Consider the following 22,955-nt stretch of genomic DNA (forward strand, 5'->3'; position numbering starts at 1 on the left):
CATGGGGGTGTGCACCATTGGGGATTATGACTTGGTCCGTCCCATACGACTATTAAGTCACGTATTTGATAAAAAACTATTTGATACTATTGTGTTTTGGGAAGTATATCTACGTTTTGGACTAGATGTCATATTTGTTCCTTGTGCCAACTGTTTGGACCTTTAGGGACTTTTTACTACTATTCCTCACTGTTTTGACTTAATATTTATACTCAGTCATGATGTGTTTTACTGATTTCATAACTCAGCCTTATTTACTCAGTTTTGATACTATAAATGATATTTTGGGCTGAACGCCCTGTTTTACTGTTAGCTCGAGTGACTTAAGAGGTTTCTGACTAAGTGAGGCTGAGGGCCTGTGTTGTGACGATATTATGGGATCTGGCTGCACGTCGCGGTAGGTTGTTACTGATTCATGATATTGTGAGGCCGAGGGCCCGATTGATTTATGCCACGAGGTGGCTTGTTGTTATGAGGCCGAGGGCCTGATTGATTTATGCCACGAGATGGCTTGTTATAACGCTTGGGCTGTAGGAGCCCCTCCGAAGTCTGAACAACCCCAATGAGCGCGAGTACCTAGAGTGAGTGATGTGAGGTAGCCCGAGGGGCTGGTTCTGTTGATATTATGCCCGAGGGGCAGTTTATGATACATGTCTTGCCCGAGGGGCTGTTTGTGATTTATGTTGCTCGAGGGGCTGTATATGAGTGAATTTTGCCCGAGGGGTTGATTATGTTCTCACTATTTTTTACTCACTATTTTATCACTTTGTTATTAAAAATTGTTGAATGACAGTTTCAAAGGATTTTTACTGAAATTTGATTTTAACGAGATGACTTGATTTATATACTATTTTGGAAACATCATGTACTTCATGTGGTGTTATGACGTGGATTATGTGATTTCTTACTGCTCAGTCTTTATTTACTATTATTACTTACTAAGTTGGCGTATTCACATTACTCCATGCACCTTGTGTGCAGATTCAGGTATTACTGAACCCGATAACGAGTGTTGATTACTCAGTGGCATGTTCATTGGAGTTAGCAAGGTAGCTGCCTAGCGATCGCAACCCTTCTTTTCTCCCTCCTTATCCTCCCTTAGTTTTATTTAGTTATTTCCAAACTATGTTAGTCTTGATGTTGTCAGATGGTTGTAGTAGATGCTCATGACTAGTGACACCCCGATGTCAGGCTTTCTTTCTGCACAGTTCTGTTGATTTAAACTCCTTATGCAGGTTTATTGTTAAATAACTTTGGTTGTCTTAAAAATAAAAATATTGATTAGTTTTGGTAGTGTGTTGGCTTGCCTAGTACCACGTTAGGTGCCATCACGATAGGGTTAGTTTTGGGTCATGACAGGTGCTCCCAGTATTTGATCGCCCCTAGAATTGTATGTTTCCACATTTTTGTCATTGACTTAAATTTTCTTCTCTCCCAATTCTACCCGTTTCATCAGTTCCACAAGCATTTTTACGATCTCGGGGTTGGTTCCTGATTCGTTTTCATTCTGCCTTTTCGAGACCGGTTTATTTCTGTGGATGACTTCCCGGGATGGCTCGGGCTCAACTCTGCTCGGGGCGCATCTTTGGTTCTGAAGCTGGGATATTGCTGCATGTTGAGCCTGTAACATTTCGAATATCACATGCAAGTTGATCCCATCATCTTCACCGCCGTGCGTATTTTGTGCAACCAATCGGACTTCCCTGCGGACACTGTTCTCAAGATCAGTAGGCAAATTTGCATTGATGGCCACATGCGAGCTAGCGTCGATGTGTCCGCAACTTGAACTCTGTTGAGGTAGATGGGGGGCACCTTGTTACAGGGTGCTATATTGTTTTTCTCGCCATATTTAGAGGGGCGGACTGGGAGTTCGACATTTCAAATTTTAATCTAAAATCAAAGGCACTCCAAAGAATAAGTGTAAAATAGGGTGTGTGATAGAAGTTTGTATCAAATAGCCACTATTATCCTTAGCTCCACGGTGGGCGCCAAACTCTTTACCCTCAAAATCGGATAATAATTGAATTTGTAAGTGATTTTAAGGATATGCATATTAATTTCACAAAAAGCAGTAAATTGGATTAGATTAAACAAGTAAAAGTAAAAATAAATTCAAAACGCACGCATATGATAGTTTCAGCCTTAGCGAAATTTCCCCCTCGATCCGGGCTCACCGTAACCAGCATTGATGAACAAGATAAGAGCTAATGACAGAGAAAAATAATAATATATTGTCTTGGAATGTGTGTTACAACATGTGTTATGAAATATCAGACCCCCTTGATATAGTAGAAGAGTCTCATTCTAGATACAATTCTTATAAAAGGTAAAAATCTTCTAATTAACTGATTGCCGATTTCCTATCGATATATGTTGAGATCCCCGCCGTGATATTTGGTCGGTCACGGATATTACGGCCTTTTGTTGGTCGGGCTTGATTACTTGACAATGTCCTTCGAAGCTAATCAAGGCTAGGACCGATCCCGAACCATAACCCTGATATTCTCGGGGGTGGGAATTATGGTTCCGGACTCTGAATCGATGAGACCTATACCTCGGTCTCGACCCCTTGTTATCATATCTCAAGCTTGACTTATCATGTCGGAGACCAAGGTGTATCACGAGAACGGTTTTACCCATATACAAAATGAATTAGGGATATGATCGGAATTTTCTTTCATTAGTAATTTTAAAATTTATGTAGGCTTGTAATAAATCATAATTACTTAGTAACCTCAAAATAATTCAATAACGTAGACTACAATTTGCGTTGTCTCAATAATTTAGTTTTGAGGTATTATTGATCGAGGTTAGCTGAAATATCAAACTAGAATTTGAACCAAATATGAATAAAATTAAGGGTGTGTTTGTTATAAAGGAAAATATTTTCCATTGAAAAAGTTTTCCTAGAAAATATTTTATTGAAAAATGAGTGGTTTTATTACTTATTTTTCCTTGTTTGGTTCGTGAGTGAATTTTTTTTTCGGAAACTATTTTCTAGTGTTTGGTTAGAGAGTAGAAAATTTTTGTTTGAAAAATAATGTTTATGCTACTCTCCTCACCCCCTTTCCCCCAAATCCCTATGTTTCGTGTGCTCTCCCCCCACCTTTCCCAACCCAAATACCCAACGTTTTTAGGGCTCTATTTTTTTCTTTCAAGAATTTAATTATTCTTTTAAAATTCGCACAAACCCAAAGGAACTAATGTGTTATTTTATATTCTTCACGCAAAAAAAATTTGAAATTAGTGCTCCATAATAAAAAAAATACACTTTTTTTTGGTTAAAAAAGTACTTTTTCTACAAATGAAAAGAAAGTAATCATTTTGTTGAAATGAAAGAAAATACTTTTTCTACATCATGAAAAGAAAATAATCATTTTGCTAAAATGAAAGAAAATAATTCTACATCATGAAAAGAAAGTATTTTTTGTTGAAATGAAATAAATACTTTTTTACATCATAAAAGAAAAATACTCATTTTGTTGAAATGAAAAAGAAAATACTATATCTACAACATGAAAAAAATACTCTTAATAATATTTTTATTTAAGGCAGGGGGGGGGGGGGGATGGGCGGGGGGGGGGGGGGGGGGGGTGGGCGGGGGGTGAGGGTAGGCGGGGTTTGGGGGTGGACGAGGTGGGTGGGGTGTGGGATGGGTATGGGGGTGGGATGGTGGGAATGAAGAATATGGTAGAGAAGGTTGAAAAAGAGTTTTGGAAAATGTTTTCCATTCTTTTTCTAGGGAAAATAAATGGAGGAAAATGAATTCATGAGAAAAATATTTCTCAAAACATTTAAGCCAACTAAACATGGAAAAATTAGAAAACATTTTCCGCTCCTTTATACCGAACACACCCTTAAATAGAACGAATTTTCACTCGAAATAGAGTATATAAACTTAATAAAGAAAAAGAGCTTTAGCCAATGTTTGGTGTGGTAACATAATTCATTCTAGTATTGAAAGATCAAACTAGTATTGAAAGATCAAATTAAGATTTAAACCATGAAGTAGAGTAGTAAAACAGTCTCAGCTCGTGAGGCTTGGACATAAATTTTACTCAAAAAAATGATGATGACTGAAAATCTCATTTCACTTAATTTCAATTTGATGTTACTAAACTAAGGATAAAATCATAAAGAATTCAAAATAGTATTTCAATATTTATAAATAATACTACTAGTACTTAATTTTTAATAAGTTATATAACCGCTTACATTTCGGGTCGGGCCAAGAGAAAATGGAAAATAAGTAACAGGTTATCCTAGGGTTTTAGGACTATTGTCTTCTTCATTCAGAACCTAAATTCTCTCTATCATTACTCACTCAACGCAACCATGACTGCTCAATCCCAAGAAGAAATCCTAGCCGCTCATCTCGAACAACAAAAGATTGAAGTAATTCTCCCTTTTCCCGCAATTTAGTATTCATACAAATGTGTAGACATAAAGTTGTGAACTTTTTAGGCCCTTATAGCTTGTGTATGAGGATTTTTTGAAGTTTTATAGCAATTTAACTTGATTTTATTGTTTTATTATATCTTATTGAATGTTGGGTTTTGTTTGAATTTTTTTCACTTTTGGGATCTATAAGAAAAGTAGATGATAAACCAAAAATAATTATTCACTTGTTTTACTGTGGGACATTATAGATGGTCTTTTTTTCAAAAAGCTTGAATCATTTGAGGCTGTTATGGCAGAAATTTGAATTTTTTCTGTGAAAGAGACTAACTTGTTTACTCTGGGACACCATAAACAATCTTGTTTAAGTGAAAGACTGAGTTTTCCTTTAGGCTTTGTGGTGTTTTCCTTTGTAATCTAATCTGCATTGTAGACGGAAAGTCGCAGTTTTGTTTGATTTCTAACTTGGTATTGTTGTAATGAAGATCCTAGTTGGTAAGTAGAAAATCAGAAAGAGGCGACATATTGTTCTTATATGGATGTTAAATCTATTAGTAGAGTAAATTTAATTGTTGAAGTTTGTTTATGCCCATTTGACATCCTCGGTTACAAGTTGTAAGTCAGGCCAATTGAGTTAAAATCAGGCCATATAGAGACGTGGAGGAATGTGCTCCTCGCAATGAGGTCCTTCCAGGAGCAATATTGGAACACCTTTTACTCTTTCAATCGACATCTTGATTGGCTGACTTAACCCTTTCCCTACTTTCCTGCTGCTGATTTCCCTTCTAAGAGGCATGGCCATATCTAGTTTCTCTCCCTTTCCTTCGTTTTCTGACTCCCTATGCAGTCCGCCCCTTTCACCGAGTGCACCGGGACAAAGCCCTCCCCCACCTAAAAAAACATCTTCCTTTCCAGCCTCACCTTTCCTTTTCCTCTCAATGTCTTCATGACTAGTTCTAATGGTTTAGTGATTATCATCTTTTTTGACAAAGTAAGGCCAAGATCAGTTGTAATTATCATCTGTACAATAAAGTTGCTGTCTAGATTACCTGAAAAGTTGATGTGATAAATGTACTAGAGCAGCTAAATGTAGCTATATTTATTTGCTTGAATCGTTACTTGCATTTAATACCAATGAGAAATTCCATGAAGTCACTTCGACTTCCAATGTTGTTGTAGTGATGCAATATTTTTTAGCATCTTCTGCTTTTTCTTTCATGAATGAGTTGAAACACTGCATCCTAGTTTTCCACAAGTATAAAATTTATACCTTGCTAAGGATATTGGATTAATTTTGGTTAAAAACATACACGCGCGCGGGGCCAAAGAAAACAACAGAACAACGAAAAGGTCTTCTAGATTTTATATGTGGTGTCTAAATGCTTTATTGGTTCACTGGTAAATGTTAGAAGTAGAGCTATTATATTTCTTGGTGTTCAAGTCAGCTTTTGTCAAGTGAGCATGGTTGTGTGATTCATGTATATTCTGTATCGGTTTTTAACCAAGTATAATCTTCTTTTGTAGTCAGAGGAGCCGATCATTGAGGATGAGGCCGATGATGATGATGATGAAGATGATGACGATGACAAAGATGAAGATGATGCTGAAGGTAAGTATAAAAGCATAATTCATACTTATCAAAAAAAGTATAAATGCATAATAATTCTGAGCCTGACTTTACTGGTTCTGATGCTTTTGGTTCCTTTTTTTTTTTGAGTGCAAAAAAAATTTGAGAATGATTCTTTTGGTGTTCTAAGATGGTGCCTTCAAAGCATTAGTTGCATTTCCTAGTTCTAAGTATCATTCATCCAATTTTAGGTTCGACTATCTATGGAGATTAAGGACTTTGCTTGTGTATTTTCCTTTTCCTTGTGAATTTTATTTAATTGGGCGCTCATTCTGTATTTAAAGTTGAATTCTTCGGTTAACCTGAGTTCTTGAAACTTGTAAAAGGTGCATTCAAAATTACCGATTGTGTTAGTGTGTTGAACAAGTTAGGATAACTCAGTCCAGACTCCAGAGTCTCACATAAGATGGGATAGAAGGAGTATTACAAATGTGGAGTATCTCTCATATTGATCCTGTCTCTGTCCAATTCCCTGCTGTTGCATTACCATTTTTGAATGTGTTTTCATATAAGTAAAAAAATAAAAAAAGGAGTGAAATCATATCACTTCATTCTTTTGTTGAATTATACAGTTCTGGCCATGGTTTTATTGAAAGTAGAGTAATTACATTAACTCAGGTGCTTATTTATTGCCATGTTCCTGATTAACTCGTCGGAGGAGATTCTGGGTCCTTCTTTGTGCTTCTCAAAGTGTGATTCCTTCTGAGAAAAAACAAATGTTTCGTGATGCATGTTACAGTGGGTTGATTATCTGATTGTTTTGTTATACTGAAATGCTTGGAATTCTGGGCAGAAGATGGAGATGCTAGTGGTAGGTCAAAGCAGAGCAGGAGCGAGAAGAAGAGTCGAAAAGCTATGATAAAGCTCGGAATGAAGCCAATCCCGGGGGTTAGCCGTGTCACTGTCAAGAAGAGCAAGAATGTTAGTTAATTATGTTATTGCGCTCTTGCTTTTCTTTCTCCATGTGTTCTGTTTTAGTGCTCACATTCTAGTTATAAGCTTTCTCCTTATATTGGTCCTCTCTTTTGCAGATTCTATTTGTCATTTCGAAACCGGATGTTTTCAAAAGCCCCGCGTCAGACACATACGTTATATTTGGTGAGGCAAAGATTGAGGATTTGAGCTCACAATTGCAGAGTCAAGCTGCTGAGCAGTTCAAGGCTCCTAATTTGAGCAACGTTATATCAAAGCCAGAGCCATCAACAGTAGCTCAGGACGATGAGGATGTAGATGAAACTGGCGTAGAACCCAAGGATATCGAGCTGGTTATGACTCAAGCAGGTGTTTCCAGAGCTAAAGCTGTCAAAGCTCTCAAGGGTGCAGATGGTGATATTGTCTCTGCCATTATGGAGCTTACAAACTAGGAAGTCTCTACTATGTAGTTTTTCCAATCTTTTAAGCTGCTTATGGATATTATAAGGCTTCAGTTGCTCCTCTTCCTATTCAACTTTACTATTCTGCTTATTGTCTTTCATTGTATACCAGAGACATACTGAGTTATGCAAATGAAAAGATTCTGGTGAAGCCTTAGCACAGTTCAGTGGCCCTGATTCTTTAAACTTGCAGCAAGCCTCCTTTGGTCATTGCATCCCAATTATGAAACAGACAAATATTCCTCAAACAGGTGCACTTGGTATGATAGCCTACTGAATTAGTATCGCGATACGGATGAGAATACATGTTGCGAAATATGAAGTTGAGTTTATTATTAATTTTTTTAATCAAATTACTTACGGAATAAGTAGGAGCCTGCAAGAGCAGTGTAGCCATTGTCCCATTGTCTCTGCTATGGATTCTGTGAAATTGAATTCTCCGTTAAATTCCAAAGTACCACGACAAGGCTATTAGTAATTCTTTTATTATAGACTTCACTATGCTCAATAGTAGGTTCACCTAGTTTTAGTAGTCATTTGAAGAAAATATTGAACGAAAACAATATTTGGAATGAATTTTATATTATTCCTCTAAATTAAGATATAACACTACACACTTAGTAAAATGGTTTTTTCCTTATATATACATTATAATTTCTCTAAATCTGGTGGAGGGTATCCATTTGTCACCATGGACAAAATTCCTAACAAGAAACTTGATGCAACTTTAGGATCACTAGTGACATGCGCCCACATCACACGTCCCGTTGTGTTTACGCCAGGTACTCTATTATTGAATTCCATATAGAATGGGCGAATAGGGGCTCTCCCTGAAACTCTATCCATCCTTTTGGATTTATCAATAGGTCTATGAAACTCTGCAATATCACAGTACTTTAAAAGTCACCTCACCCTAAATACATAGTCACATTACCCGTATCCGGAGTTTCTAATTTTAACGTGCAAGTTTGCAACACGAGTCTTGTTGCTTCTTTCTCACCATTTTTCTGTTGTGCTGTGATAGTAATATATTGGCCAGGAAGTGGCATACGTGCTTCAATTAAACAATTCTGGAACACCATAGCTGCATCGCCACAAATAAAGTCAATGGTGCCCAAAATTGTTCACTCTCTGTAGAACTGCTTGCCAGAATGTGCGTATAAAGTGTCTTGAAAACCGTCAGATTTACACCTATAGAAGGTGCATGAATCAGCAGTCGCTCTTAAAGCTACTGCCTCCAGCAATGTTTCGAAAAGTGATGTCTTGGGTATCACACCCCTTTTTTTACCAACCTCACTAAACCGTTTTAAAAATATTAAAAAATTTTGTAAAGCTTAAAAAAGGTTTTCAAATTCGAAAGTGACAAAGAATTATTCAAAAGGATTTTTTAGAGTCGCCATCTGACATTGGTTTCGGTGTGCTAGGTCACCGTTTTTTTTTAAAATGATTTTTTCCTTTTAAAACACTTTGGACTCTAAAACTAAGTCTGCACCAGAGATTCAGGTAAGAGGGTTCATTTGACTCGGGGAGAAGGTGTTAGGCATTCCCCGAGTCCCGTAACTAGTACGATTGCATACTCGATCTAGTTGGCTTTTAAAATATTCAAATTGAGGGTTAAACACAAAATAAAGAAAGTAAACACAAAAGAGGCTCGAGGTCGTCCCCACTTAAATAAAAGAAGATAAAAATAAAAATAAAATAAGAATAAAATACTTAGAGTTCGCTTTCAGCCTCCAATTACAGAATACTACGGGTCATTCCCCGAAATAAAATATATACAGATCCTTCGGGGTATTCCCTAGATAAATTTAACTAAGGGAATGACCTCTCGCCTCAACACTAACAAAAGTTCTAAGGCTTGCCTACCCAAGTATTGACGGCCTAATCATGTTACTGACGAGTAATGGAGCAAAAATAAAGCAATAAACATTTAAAGCCAATTTCATTTACTTTAACCCAACACCCTCGGCGCCATCCAAACAAATTTTGCTTTATTTGCCTCTCATTTAAACAACCTAAGCTTTCATGCTACGTGTTTAACTAACTAATATCATAAACAAACAAATACCACACAGAGAGTAATGGAGCTTAAGGATTCATCAAAGATTGAACCAATTTCCACTATAAACTTCACTAAGTGATACCGTGAAAAGTTCAATGAAAGTCCCAAAATTCATAAAATGATTCATATATTGTAAAACTCACACAACAGACAAGATATAAGCTCGGCAAAATTCAAACATCCACAGAGATTCGGCAAAATTCGAACAGAGAACTTTGGACCTGCGCCTTGAGGTACGACTTCGAAACAAGCTCGGTTCAATCAAACGAACTCCATTTCAGGCAGAAATCCAGGAAAAGAAACGGAACTTTTTTGGTTTTTGTTCTTTTTTTTTTGAATTTTCTGATTTTGGACGCAAGATTGAGAACAAGAAAGAATTGAATTTCTTTTTGTGTATCTAAACTAGAGCCAAAACCAAAAGAAGTGTAGAAATATTAAAAAACCAAAACCCTAATTTCTTTCAACCCCTAAATTCTGTCCGCACCCCCATTTTTTCTTGTTTTTCAGCTTTTTATTTCGTTTTTTTACTGTTTTTGAGAGATGGGTGCGGCTCTAGGCGAGATTGGGTGATGAAGATGAAGAAGCAGAGGAGAGGGGGTGCTGTTATAGTGATGGCCGGATTTTCGGCGGCTGGTGGCTCGCTAGGGTTGGCCATTTTGGACCTACTGTTGGCGGCGTCGTCACTCGCCGGTGATCAATTCCGGCTAGGCAGCACCTTAAGCGAAGGAGATGGATGGGCGGCTCTGGTCTTGTTTTGTGGTGAGGGAGCCGATGATTTGGTTTTTTTGGGTGTGTTGAAAGTTGAAGAAGATAAAGGTCTTCAAGGGTGACGACTGGTGGTTCTAGGTCTCCAGGGTTTTTTGTCTTTTTTGTCCAAGGTCCGAAGAGAGAAGAAAGGTTTAGGTTTTCTTATCTCCTTGAGGAAAATGAGGTATGGGCTAATAAGATTTGGGCTTTGATGGTTTTTAGATTTTGGGTTGGGTCTATGTATTATTGGGATTAAAATTGAGCTAAAAATTAAAATTCATAAACTATAGACCCAAATCCAATTCTTCTTGTTCAATAGTATAAAACACTTATAAAATGTAAAATTACTCCTAACTAATTAAAATAAATTATTAAAGATAAACCTAAAATGAAACTGTTTTTGGTATTTTTTCAAGATTATGTAAAAATAAAAATTCTAGTAAAATAGTATGACTACAAAATATTAATGAAACTATTTTTTTGTAATTTTTATTTTTTGTGATAAAATAAAAGAATCAAAACTAGTTAAAATAGCGATATTAGACCTAAACTAACTATTTAAACGCTAAAAATGTGTAAAATCTCGGGAAGGGTAAAAAATTATATGTCTACAACTGCCCATCTTTGACTGAAAATACAAAGAGTTTTCAGACAAAGAACAACGAGACAGGTTTTTTGACCCGACCCTTATTTAGAGAGACCAAATACTAAAAGAAAGGAGAATGTGACCAAGCCGTGGTATCTGAGCTGCCTACATATCCTTGGCTATAAAAGAATCAGACCACGTGTAGTTCAGAAATAGGAATAGTGATGGAGTATACCGAGGTGGAGAGCCGATTGAGGTGCCGTTCCGTCGAGGTTCCAGTCCGCGATCCTGTTATTACATCAAAATTAAAAAAATGAAAAAGACTAACTAAGCCTGTCAGCTATGAGTTACAAGATTTCTATCTATAAGTATTCTGAAGCTTGATCTTGAGTCTTGAATGATTCTTCATGCATGCTTTAGATTTGAACCTTGACGCTTGCTAGCTGCAGGTGCTAGTTCATTCCTCTTCCGCTTTTCGGATCAAGACCGGATATGCAATATCGTAACTTCATCCATGTCTTGAGCAGTTCACAACTTTCATCTGTTTCTGCATTTGGATTTACTTCTTCTTTTTTTTCATTCTGGATTGAGACTTCTTCTTTTTGGTTATCTCAGACTGTTGACTTGCATTCTTGAGGCGAGCTTCTGCTACTTCTAACTTGAATTAAATTCTGAAATGACTTCTCTCGTTCTCTAGGTAGGTGCCTACTACTGATTTGAAACTTGAAATGATTCTGAAATGAACTCTGAAATGTCTTCCCTCGTTCTCCAGGTGGGTGCCTACAATCAAAATAACAGAACAAACAAAATTTTCTGCCCCAGTTTGCACTAGAAAAATTTGAGTTATTAGCAAAACTATAAATCACCTATGTTATTGATGCAATGATATGAGTAAAACTAAAGACTTGACTAGGATATGCGTCTCCTGTGAGTAAAACCAAGAATATCCGACTAACAAATTCATCAGATTAGGTCTTTTATCTTAGGAGAAAGATTCATCAAACTAAGATTTCGATCCTAGGAGAAAATTCATCAGACTAGGTGCTTTTTTTTGGTTATCTCAGGAGAAAGATTCATCGGACTAAGATTTGATCCTAGGGACTAGGTCTTCTATCTTAGGAGAAGGATTCATCAGACTAAGATTTCTATCCTAGGAGAAAGTTTATCAGACTAGGTTTTCTATCTTAGGAGAAAAATTCATCAGACTAAGATTTGATCCTAGGATAAAGTTCATCAGACTAGGTCTTCTATCTTAGGAGAAAAATTCATCAGACTAAGGCTTTTTATCTTCGGAGAATTCATCAGACTAAGATTTTATCCTAGGAGAAAGTTCATCAGACTAGGTATTATATCTTAGGAGAAAGATTCATCAGACTAAGATTTGATCCTATGAGAAAGTTTATCAGACTAGGTCCCCTTTTGTTATCTTAGGAGAAAGATTCATCAAACTAAGATTTCTATCCTAGGAGAAAATTCATCAGACTAGGTCCTTTTTTTGGTTATCTTAGGAAAAAGATTCATCAGACTAAGATTTGATTCTAGGAGAAAGTTCATCAGACTAGGTCTTCTATCTTAGGAGAAAGATTCATCAGACTAAGATTTCTATCCTTGGAGAAAATTCATCAGACTAGGTTTTCTATCTTAGGAGAAAAATTCATCAGACTAAGATTTCTATCATAGGAGAAAGTTCATCAGACTAGGTCTTCTATCTTAGGAGAAAAATTCATCAGACTAAGATTTTATCCTAGGAAAAAGTTCATCAGACTAGGTCTTCTATCTTAGGAGAAAAATTCATCATACTAAGGCCTTCTTAAGAGAAAGATTCATCAGACTAAAATTTTATCCTAGGAGAAAGTTTTCATCAGACTAGGTCTTCTATCTTAGGAGAAAGATTCATCAGACTAAGATTTCTATCCTAGGATAAAGTTTATCAGACTAGGTCTTCTATCTTAGGAGAAAAATTCATCAGACTAAGATTTGATCCTAGGAGAAAGTTCATCAGACTAGGTCCCCTTTTTGTTATCTTAGGAGAAAGATTCATCAGATTAAGATTTCTATCCTAGGAGAAAATTCATCAGACTAGGTTTTCTATCTTAGGAGAAAAATTCATCAGACTAAGGCTTTTTATCTTAGGAGAAAGATTCATCAGACTAAGATTTTATCCTAGGAGAAAGTTCATCAGACTAGGTCTTCTATCTTAGGAGAAAGATTCATCAGACTAAGATTTGATCCTAGGAGAAAGTTCATCAGACTAGGTCCCCTTTTTGTTATTTTAGGAGAAAGATTCATCAGACTAAGATTTCTATCCTAGGAGAAAATTCATCAGACTAGATTTTCTATCTTAGTAGAAAAATTCATCAGACTAAGATTTCTATTCTAGGAGAAAATTCATCAGACTAGGTATTTATTCTTTTTTTGTTATCTTAGGAGAAAGATTTATTAGACTAAGATGTCGATCATAGGAGAAAATTCATCAGACTATGTTTTCTATCTTAGGAGAAAAATTCATCAGACTAAGATTTGATCCTAGGAGAAAGTTCATCAGACTAGGTTTTCTATCTTAGAAAAAAAAATTCATCAGACTAAGATTTGATCCTAGGAGAAAATTTATCCGACTAGGTTTATCTATCTTAGGAGAAAAATTTATTAGACTAAGATTTTTATTGGGAGGAAAATCCATCAGACTATGAGTTTTTATCCTAGGAGGAAAAATGTGAAGAGCAATGACAATGCTTTATGCACACTGGCAAGACAGATAAAGCAAAGATTTGAGAAACTTCCCTTTATAGGCTCTTCTTCTTCTTTTTTTTTTTGGTTTGTTTTTTATCCAACTTGCTTGCACTGCTTTGTTCCTATTTCAAACAAAGAAAACTTGTGAGTTTAAAATATGGTGGTTAGTTTGTGGCCTTTACTACGAGGGTGATTTCTCTTGCACTTATCACGATCAACTTGGAAGACAGTTCTTGTTATCGGCCGAGCGCTTTTCCGGGCCGCCCTTATCACAAGAAATATTCTTGATTCGTTCAAATCTAATACCTTATGCGCGATACATTCCACTCGTGTTCTATCATTCACCAAATCTTTGCATTTTACCTCAATCCCAAAGAATATCTATTACCACCAACTCAGTGCATCCACTATTCTCATGCGTCTTATGCCAATTTGATGTGCTTGCCAGACATCGGCTTCGTGTGATTAAAAAGCTGGTAGCAGATTTTGAAGTCATTTCTCACTTGTTTCGACAAAAACAGACTCAAAAGGGACTCAAACAAAACAAGAGGAACAAAATAAGGAGAAAAACGAGAAGAGATGGTATCTAACAAGAAAAAAAAAATTTACCCAGAAAAAAGAACAAAGTAGGAACTAATATGATTTGAAGGCCATCTCCACTGACCATGACATGCATTTTGGATTAAGCGGCTTGATCTGTTAAGCGAGTCTAATCTTTAACTCTTGTTATGCCTCTAAGCTGTAAAACTGGGGCTGCAACGCTCCATTTTTCCTATTTGATCCACAATCCCCGGTGGACTTGTAGTGCCCTGATGGGTTTTCACCATCAAGCCTCTCTCATTTTGCTCTTTTATCAACTCACCGTCGCCTTACGATGCCCATGAGGATTTTCACCGAGAAGACTCTCATTTTATCATTTCCTCTCTTTGTGCTGAGAACAAATGTATTACCCATGATGCATGAAGATCATACTTTCACCACACGCTTGATTTGGCATCCTGAAAGATTAGTCGGAAGGTCTTTCTTTGGACCGTAATGTAGGCTTTTGGAAAGGGTTGGAAAGAAATGTGGCATGAAGTCTCAAAATAATTTAAGATGAAAGGGTTCAAAATTACAACTTTTGGAATCAGAACTTTTGGCCAAATTAAATCTTCTGCCCCAGTTTCTTGGAGTCTGGGAATTTTTTTTTTGGATTTTTGCTTTAATGGGACCGAATCTCAGAGTAAGGCTACCTACGTATCCTTAAAAGGAATCAGGTTGAACGTAGTTCCAACACAAAGTTGGATTATTTTGTAGTTTTTCTTTTCCTTTTCTTTCTTTTCATTTTCTTTTTTTTTTCTTTTCTTTTTTTCCCTTTTCCTTATTTTTCCCTTTTTCTTTTTCTTTTCTAGTTCCTAACTCTACTTCTGATTCCAAACGAGGGGTATGAAACAAAATAAATTAGGGCTCAAAAAGGGTAGCAAAAAATAAAAGTATTAGGGTAGCAGAGTAAAATGTCTTCGTCATACCAAACTTTAAAAATGCCAAGTACAATCATGCAATTGAAGATAATCAAAAATCATGCATAGTATCTATTGATAGCATCAACACAAATAGAAAGTGCCGACGAGCAATACCTTTGTCTCAATGAATGATCCTTGCCAATTAGAAGCAAACTTGACTTAACCTTATCTTGATGTGGAAGAATGCATTTCAACATTGACTGATCTACCTCAAACTGCTTGAGAGACATTTCCTTGTTGTATGCTCTTATCAACCTCTTGATTTTCCAGACTAACTACCTCAGTTTCACTCAATTCAAGCTTCAGGTTATCTTACAATGCGTAAATCTTTACTTGTTTCCTCAAATGCATCCTTTTATCATATTCAAAATTATATTATTGCTTCATGATTAGACTAACTTTTAAGACCAGACTGAGAATTATGTGTGCATGTCATGTCACTAGATTCGGTATTAAAAGAACTGTAAAAGAAAAAGTCACATAAACAAAAACTAACTTGAACTAACAGAAAACAGGAGATTGCATTAGACAGATAGTGAACAAGGTTTGAACAAAACAAGCAAAATAGACATGGGTTACAACCCTGGAATAATCCTAGATAACACTAGACGAGTTGCTATAACTAAACGAACTAGGCAAAATAAGAAGAAGGGTTTGATCCAAAAGATAATATCCGGATTACAACTCTGAAATAACCGGAACAGCAGAAATGACAACAAAATAAATCACCAAAACTCCTCCCTAGCTAGCCAAGAAAGGAGTGTCCTTCCAATCACCAAGCTCAACATTTTAGCCAGTGAGTTACTCATCAAAATTACTGGGACCTGGTGGTCCAACTCTGGGGTGTAGTATTGGGCATCATGAGGTTTGAACTGGTGTTCACTGTTGGATTTATGAAGGAGAGGTTGTTGAGAAGTTGTGATAGTGGGGACAGTGGATATGACAAGAGGGCTATTTTTTGGAAAATGTAGTTGGAGGACGAACAATGGAGTTACTAGGGAAGTTAGAAAAGCTATGATAAGCGGGAAAATATGGAAAATATGATGGATCATCTGGCACTATGACCGGAGCTCGGGTGAGGGTAGCATCTGGGGAGTTTTCCCTATGGTGGAGTTTTCCTCATGAGCTTGTTCCTGGGAATGATTTCACCAAGTGAGTGTAACTCATTTATGATGGAAGTGAATCTTGTGTGCATGTCTTGGATAGATTCATCGTCTTTCATCCGAAAGAGCTCATACTCAGTGGTAAGCATATCAATCTTAGATTGCTTTACTTGAGTGGTTCCCTCATGTGCTGTTTGCAAAGTTTCCCATATCTCCTTGGTGGATTAACAAGCTGAGATCCTGTTGTATTCATCAGGTCCTATCCCACATACCAAATTTTCTTGGCACAAAATTTTTCTCCACAACATTCTTATCTGCATCGGTGTATTCTTTCCTGGTCTTTAGCATCGTCAATGGAAGATCTCCGACATTCTTTGTTGGGACAAAAGGACCATCATATATAACATCCCACAACACAGAGTCTTCAACCATGATGAAATCATGCATTCTCATTTTCTACCATCCGTAGTATTGCCCATTGAACCTGGGTGGTTTGTACGTATATTGACCTTCTTCAAAATTTGGTGGAGCAGCCATACAGATCCTTCCTAGGTGTTAGCCTGTTAGGAGGAACCTGCTCTGATACCAATTGATAGTTTATGTGAGTCTACTAAACTATAGAGAGACCAGGTCCTCTAATGAGTTCCCACTGAGAATGCTAATGAAACAGTAAGTAAATAAGACAGGGAGTTTTACGTGGAAAAATCCCTGCTCAAGGGGATAAAAACCACGACCTACACTGGTAGTATTTCAACTTCACTACTGAGAAATCTTTAGATTACAACCTATTGTAACCTAGGAATTAAACTCTTAATCCCTCAGTAACATGTAATACACCTATTTCAAGCTACTTTGCAATATACCTATTTTAAAGACTTCAACTCATGACTAACTCTAGTCACGACACAAACACTAAGGGTTTATGATTTTACAAGAGGGTTCCTAAGCAACGCTTCTAGCTAAGCAAATTAGAAATTGCAATGAAGAACAATTACAAAGTTACAACTCAACTAAGGACAATAAAATACTAAATTTAGGAACTGGTCTGTAGTACTGTTAAACTTTGTTCTTGATGCAGTTGAGAATTGAATGCTCAAATATCAGATGGCTTGAATGCTTGAAGTGAATTCTCAAGTGTTCAAGTGATGTTTTGTTGTAATACTCTTGTTAATACAACTTGGATGACATCACATGAATGAAGTAATCACTTGGTTGGTCAAAGGACAAGTGACTGAGGGAACAATGCAGCGCAGGCAGAAACAATGCAACAGTCACGTCACTTTCCAGCTGTACACAATTGACTTCGTACTGCTGTTAAGGAACCACAAGGGTATTAAGTTCTTGTATTAGTTCTCTATCTCCTGAAGCTGTAGCAGTTCACATTTAGCTGGAGTCCATTGATTAGCAATGCATACCAAGTGTGTCGGGTTCCCTATCTGGTTCTTGACAGTAAGTTTGTTAGATCATCAAAACATAAGGCTAAGACATTGAAAACCCATAAATAGCTCAATCTTGTTTGAAGTTATATGTGAATAAACCATTGATGGATTTCTAATTGGATTCTGAACTGAGGCAGCCATTTGTTTGCAAAGTTTCCGGAGAAGTCACCTTTGCAGGAAAGTGGTTGCAAAGAGGCTTAACCTCTTTTATTTATTTGTGTAAATAGAGATTTGTGGTGAAATATTAAGATCCATGTTTGGAAAGACACCTAGCAGTTGAATTTGTGTTTAATTATGTGTAATTACTCATTTTGACGCGTTTGTCCGGGAAAATAATTACATGACCAATATGGAATTGTGTGACGACCCGGCTAGTCGTTTCATGAGTTACGACTCTGTTTCCCCCATTTTTGCTTCTTTATGCTTCGTTATCCGTGTTTTATAGTATTAGGTTGGTCGGATCGAGTCCGGAGTGGTTTTGATAAGGTTTGAGACACTTAGTCTCTTTTACGAAGGCTTAAGTTGGAAAAGTCAACCGGATGTTGAATTATGTGTTATAGGGCTCGGATGTGAGTTACGATGGTTCGGTTAGCTTTGGGAGGTAATTATGACTTAGGAGTGTGATCGGAATGGGTTTTGGAGGTTCGGAGTAGAATTATACTTGAATTGGCGAAGTCGATATTTTGGCGATTTCCTCGGTTGATAGATGAGATTTTGATATAGGGGTCGGAATGAAATTCCGAGAGTTGCAGTAGCTTCATCGTGTCATTTGGGATGTGTGTGTAAAATTTCAGGTCATTCGGACGTGGTTTGGTCGGGTTTTTGATCGAAAGTGTATTTCGGAAGATTTTTAGAAACTTAGGCTTGAATCCAATGTGATTTGGTAGATTTGATATTGTTTGAGGTGTTTTGATGATTGGAACGAGTTTGAATAAGGTATTGGGTTATGTTTGTGCTTTTGGTTGAGGTCCCGGGGGCTTCGGGATGATTTCGGGTGGTTAACGGAGAAGTTGGAAGGTTATTGTAGCTGTTGAAGTTTGCTGCTTCTGGTGTTTTTGCACCTGCGGTTTGGGGACCACAAGTGAGGTGTCGCAGGTGCGTTGAGTGTGTTGCAGAAGCGGAAAGGCCGAGGGATGTCTGGAACCGCAGATGCGGTATGGTCCCCGCACCTGCGGAGCCGTAGATGCGGCGATTGGACCGCAGATGCGGTTTAGGCTGGATTAATGAATTTCCGCAGAAGCGGTTGGTGAGTCGCAGATGCGACAATGTCTGGGCAGAATGTATATAAGCTTGCCTTCGTGATTTTTGAAGGTTTTCACCATTTTTGACTTCGGCTTAAGAGCTTTTGGACTATTTTGGAAGGGAGATTTCAAGGGAACTTCGTTAAGGTAAGGGTTTTGGACCTAAAACACATTTCTATGGTAGTATTTAATGGATTAAAACTGAAATTAAAGGAATTAAAGGCTAAAATTAGAGGATTAGGGCTTGAGTTTAAGAGGCCTTAAATTGAGGATTTGAGGGGTCATTTGAACTTCGATTTTGGTATTTTTGATATGCATAGACTCATGGGGAGACGAGGAATTTATTGATGTAAAAATTTCTGATTTTCGAGAAGTGGGTCCAGGGCTCGGGTTTTGATAATTTCGGGATTTGTGCCCTTTGTGATTGTTTTCGCTTGGACTTTGTTCCCTTAGCATATGTTGACATCCTCGTTCTGATTTTGAATAGATTCGACACACGTGGAGGCCGATTTAAGGGGCAAAGGCGTCGCGAGCTAGAGATTTAGCCGGTTCGAGGTGAGTAATGATTGTAAATGATGTTCTGAGGGTTTAAAACCCTGGATTGCACATCGTAGTGCTATATTGAGGTGAGACACATGCTGGATGTCAGGCGTGGGGTCATGAACTATTGGGGATTGTGACTTGGTCCGTCCCGATTAATGATTTTACCGCGTATTTGACTGAAACTTATTTGTTATCATCATGATTTGGGCTGATTGCCATATTTGAGCTTTGTGCCAACTACTTGAACCCTTTGGGGATTTTTATTACTATTTCCTCACTGTTTCTTATTACTTGAATTCAGTCATGTTATTTTCCACTGTTTTACTACTCAGCCATTTTTACTTAGTTTTGAGATTTAAATGATGTTTTGGGCTGAGAAAGACTGTTTTACTATTGCCCGAGAGGCTTGTGATGATTTTCCGACTAAGTAAGGCCGAGGGCCTAGTTGTGAGGATACACTGATATTGATATGAGGCCGAGGGCCTGAGATACATATATACGCCACGAGGTTGTTTGATTGATATGAGGCTGAGGGCCTAGATTTGATGCCATAAGATGGCGTGTTATTGCGCTTGGGCCGTTAGCGGCCCCTCCCGGAGTATATACACCCCCAGTGAGCGCGAGTACCTATTATGATGTGAGATTAAGCATGGGGGGCTGGTATTGTTCTGAGATTGAGCCCGATGGGCTGGAACTGTTCTGAGATGTTGCCCGAGGGGCAAACTTGTTGATACTATGCCCGAGGGGCGAACTTTTATTTGTGTACTTTATCTTAATTATCTGTCAATTTACCTGTTTTACTGGTTGAAAGCGAATTTTACTGGTTTTACTGATTTTAAGTGATTTATTGTTTCATTATAGAATGCTTTGCGCTTTACATGTTTTTTTACTTTCAGTCATTATTTACATTTGTTACTCACTCAGTTGGAGTACTTACTTTACTCCCTGCACCCTGTGTGCAGATTCAGGCATTGTTGGTTCCGCTCCTGAGTGCTGATTCCTCCAGTTCCAGGCGACTTTCGGAGATTACGAGGTAGCTGTTGACGTCCGCAGCCCCGTGTCTCTACTCCTCTATCATTTCTGTTCTTTTCCAAACATTTGTAGTAATTTATGATTTTAGCAGACAGGTATTATGGTTCATAGATGCTCGTGACTTGTGACACCCCGGTTAGGCTGTGTCGGGTTGGATTTTCCGCATTGTTATCGATATTTCTGCTATTCAGTATTATTAACCATGTTTAGACTATTTTTGTGTTGAGTAGCTGCTTTAAAAGATGAATTGGGTTAAACTGGCTGGCCTTGTCTTCACGAGAGGCACCATCACGATCGGGTTCAGGGTTAGGGTCGTGACAACTTGGTATTAGAGCCTAGGTTACATAGGTCTCAAGAGTCATGAGCAGGTTTAGTAGAGTCTCGAAGATCGATATAGAGACGTCTGTATTTATCCTCGAGAAGCTGCAGAACCTTTAGGAAAATCTTCATATTCTTGAAATTCTTGTCGTGCGAACTTGTTGATCCGGGTACTAAATCTCTGTTATTCTATTCTCTCATAGATGGTGAGGACACATGCTACTAGTGGGGTGGATGACCCCCAGTACCACCAGTTGTGGCCACCAGAGACCGAGGACGCGGTCATGGTAGAGGCAGAGCAGCGAGGGCAACACCTGTAGATCCACCAGTTGCCCCAGCTCAGGATTAGGCTCCAACTATGGATGCTCCAGCAGCAACAGTTCAAGCACCAGCTGTGCCCATCGTGATTCCTGGTCTTTATCAGTTTGCACTGGCCTAGCTCAGGCGGTTTCAACTACTACACCCGCAACTACTTCTCAGGTCGGGGGAGGTAATCACACTTTCGTCGCTTGCACACCTGAGTAGGTTGTGTATGGACTTCAGATGCTGGGGGCGCATCCAGCCCAACCGGTTGCAGCTGCTTAGGACTATGTAGTTCCTGCCATGCTAGAGGACGAGCAGTGTAGGTTGGAGTGGTTTGGTAGATTTCAGCCTCCGTCATTCAATGGTGCAGAGGGCGAGGATGCCTAGGGTTTTCTGGACAAGTTTCAGAGGATGCTTCGTACAACAGGTATTCTGGAGACCAGCGGGGTCGCTTTCACTACTTATTAGTTTTCAAGAGCTGCTTTCACTTGGTGGGAGGATTTTGAGAGGCGTAGGCCTGTTGGTGCAGCACCCCTTTCCTGGCAGCAGTTCTCCGTTCTCTTCCTGGAGAAGTATGTGCTGCAGTCCCGCAGAAAGGATCTGCGTACGCAGTTTGAGTGGTTGTGATAGGGGGATATGACTGTGTCACAGTATGACTTGAGGTTTTCTGAGTTGGCTCGTCATGCCAAGAGAGGATCAGGAGATTTGTTGATGGTCTTACTTATCATCTCCGTATTCTTATGACCAGAGAGAGGGTGACTGGTGATACCTTCGAGAAGGTTGTAGATATCGCCCATGAGATTGAGACTGTTCGCCGTTAGGAGCGAGAGAAAAGGAAGGCAAAGAGGCCTCGAGGATCTGGAAGCTATAGTGGTGCTCCTTTGAGGGGCCAGTTTCAGTACAGTAGAGGCCGTTCATTCAGGCCTGCACAGTCAGCTCGCCTAGGTTATCGTGGGGCATATTCGGGTCATGGTTATCATGGATCTCAACAGGGCCAATCATCACTCAGCGCCCTTCCAACTCAGAGTGCATTTCGTGCTCCATCGGTTCAGGGTTCTTCTATGCCGAGTGCATCTGCTAGTCACTCTGGTGCGAGGGGTTCCCTTCAGTCCCCTTCTTCAGTACCTGGGAGTTGTTATGAGTGTGGCGAGATGGGCCACATATGGAGGTAGTGTCCTCGTCGTGTTTCTAGTTCGTCCCAGCAGAGGGGTCAGTCTTCGGCTTTAGTGCCAGTTTCTTCACCACCACCCGCTCAGCCAGCTAAGGGTAGAGGTCAGTCAGCCAGGGGTCGCCCAGAGGGGGAGGTCGATAAGGGGGCGGTCAAGCCCATTTCTATGCACTCCCAGGCAGACCCAATGTTATTGTTTTAGATGCTGTTATCACAGGTATTGTTTCAGTCTTCTATAGAGATGCCTCTGTATTATTTGATCCCGGTTCCACCTTTTCTTATGTGTCATCATACTTTTCTCGTTATTTGGGTATGCCCCTAATTTTATTGCTTTACCTATTCATGTATCTACCCTGGTGGGCGATACTATTGTTGTAGACCGTGTGTACCGGTCATGTGTAGTGACTATTGGGGGTCTAGAGACCCGAGTGGATCTATTATTGTTGAGCATGATGGATTTTGATGTCATTTTGGGCATGGATTGGCTATCTCCGTGTTGTGCTATTTTAGATTGTCATGCTAAGACAGTCACCTTAGCTATACCGGGTATGCCACAGATCGAATGGTGAGGTGTGACTAATTATGTTCCCAGTAGGGTGATCTAATTCTTGAAAGCCCAGCGTATGGTTGGGAAGGGTTGCCTTTCATATCTAGCATTTGTGAGAGATGTCGGAGCTGAGGCTCCCAGTATTAATTCTATCCCAGTTGTGAGGGATTTTTCTGATATGTTTCCTGCAGACCTGTCGGGCATGCCAGTGGACAGGAATATTGACTTTGGTATTG

At 38.6% G+C, this 22,955-nt stretch overlaps 3 protein-coding genes across 4 annotated transcripts; 1 reads left to right on the top strand and 2 right to left on the bottom strand.

Annotated features, from left to right (window-relative positions):
* Window positions 1-4,217: 4,217 nt before the first annotated feature.
* On the top strand, window positions 4,218-7,560 carry LOC107826572 (nascent polypeptide-associated complex subunit alpha-like protein). Of its 2 annotated transcripts, none has more exons than XM_016653561.2 (4): window positions 4,218-4,395; window positions 5,923-6,007; window positions 6,819-6,946; window positions 7,057-7,560. In XM_016653561.2, the coding sequence occupies exons 1-4, from the start codon at window positions 4,336-4,338 to the stop codon at window positions 7,387-7,389; spliced, it is 606 nt and encodes a 201-aa protein (XP_016509047.2). In that variant the 5' UTR covers window positions 4,218-4,335; the 3' UTR covers window positions 7,390-7,560. The 2 variants fall into 2 exon arrangements, with proteins under 2 accessions (XP_016509047.2, XP_016509048.2); XM_016653562.2 differs by having other exon boundaries at window positions 4,236-4,395; window positions 6,822-6,946.
* A 486-nt stretch (window positions 7,561-8,046) lies between these two features.
* LOC142181078 (putative pectinesterase/pectinesterase inhibitor 7) lies at window positions 8,047-8,480 on the bottom strand. The gene is made up of 2 exons (XM_075253211.1): window positions 8,333-8,480; window positions 8,047-8,276 (listed from the first exon to the last, which is right to left on the bottom strand). The coding sequence occupies exons 1-2, from the start codon at window positions 8,478-8,480 to the stop codon at window positions 8,047-8,049; spliced, it is 378 nt and encodes a 125-aa protein (XP_075109312.1).
* Window positions 8,481-16,127: 7,647 nt separating this feature from the next.
* On the bottom strand, window positions 16,128-16,581 carry LOC142181079 (uncharacterized). The gene is made up of 2 exons (XM_075253212.1): window positions 16,401-16,581; window positions 16,128-16,318 (listed from the first exon to the last, which is right to left on the bottom strand). The coding sequence occupies exons 1-2, from the start codon at window positions 16,579-16,581 to the stop codon at window positions 16,128-16,130; spliced, it is 372 nt and encodes a 123-aa protein (XP_075109313.1).
* Window positions 16,582-22,955: the final 6,374 nt, after the last annotated feature.

The sequence above is a fragment of the Nicotiana tabacum genome, chromosome 5, assembly GCF_000715075.1.
Source record: "Nicotiana tabacum cultivar K326 chromosome 5, ASM71507v2, whole genome shotgun sequence".
In the NCBI taxonomy this organism is placed as follows: domain Eukaryota; kingdom Viridiplantae; phylum Streptophyta; class Magnoliopsida; order Solanales; family Solanaceae; genus Nicotiana; species Nicotiana tabacum.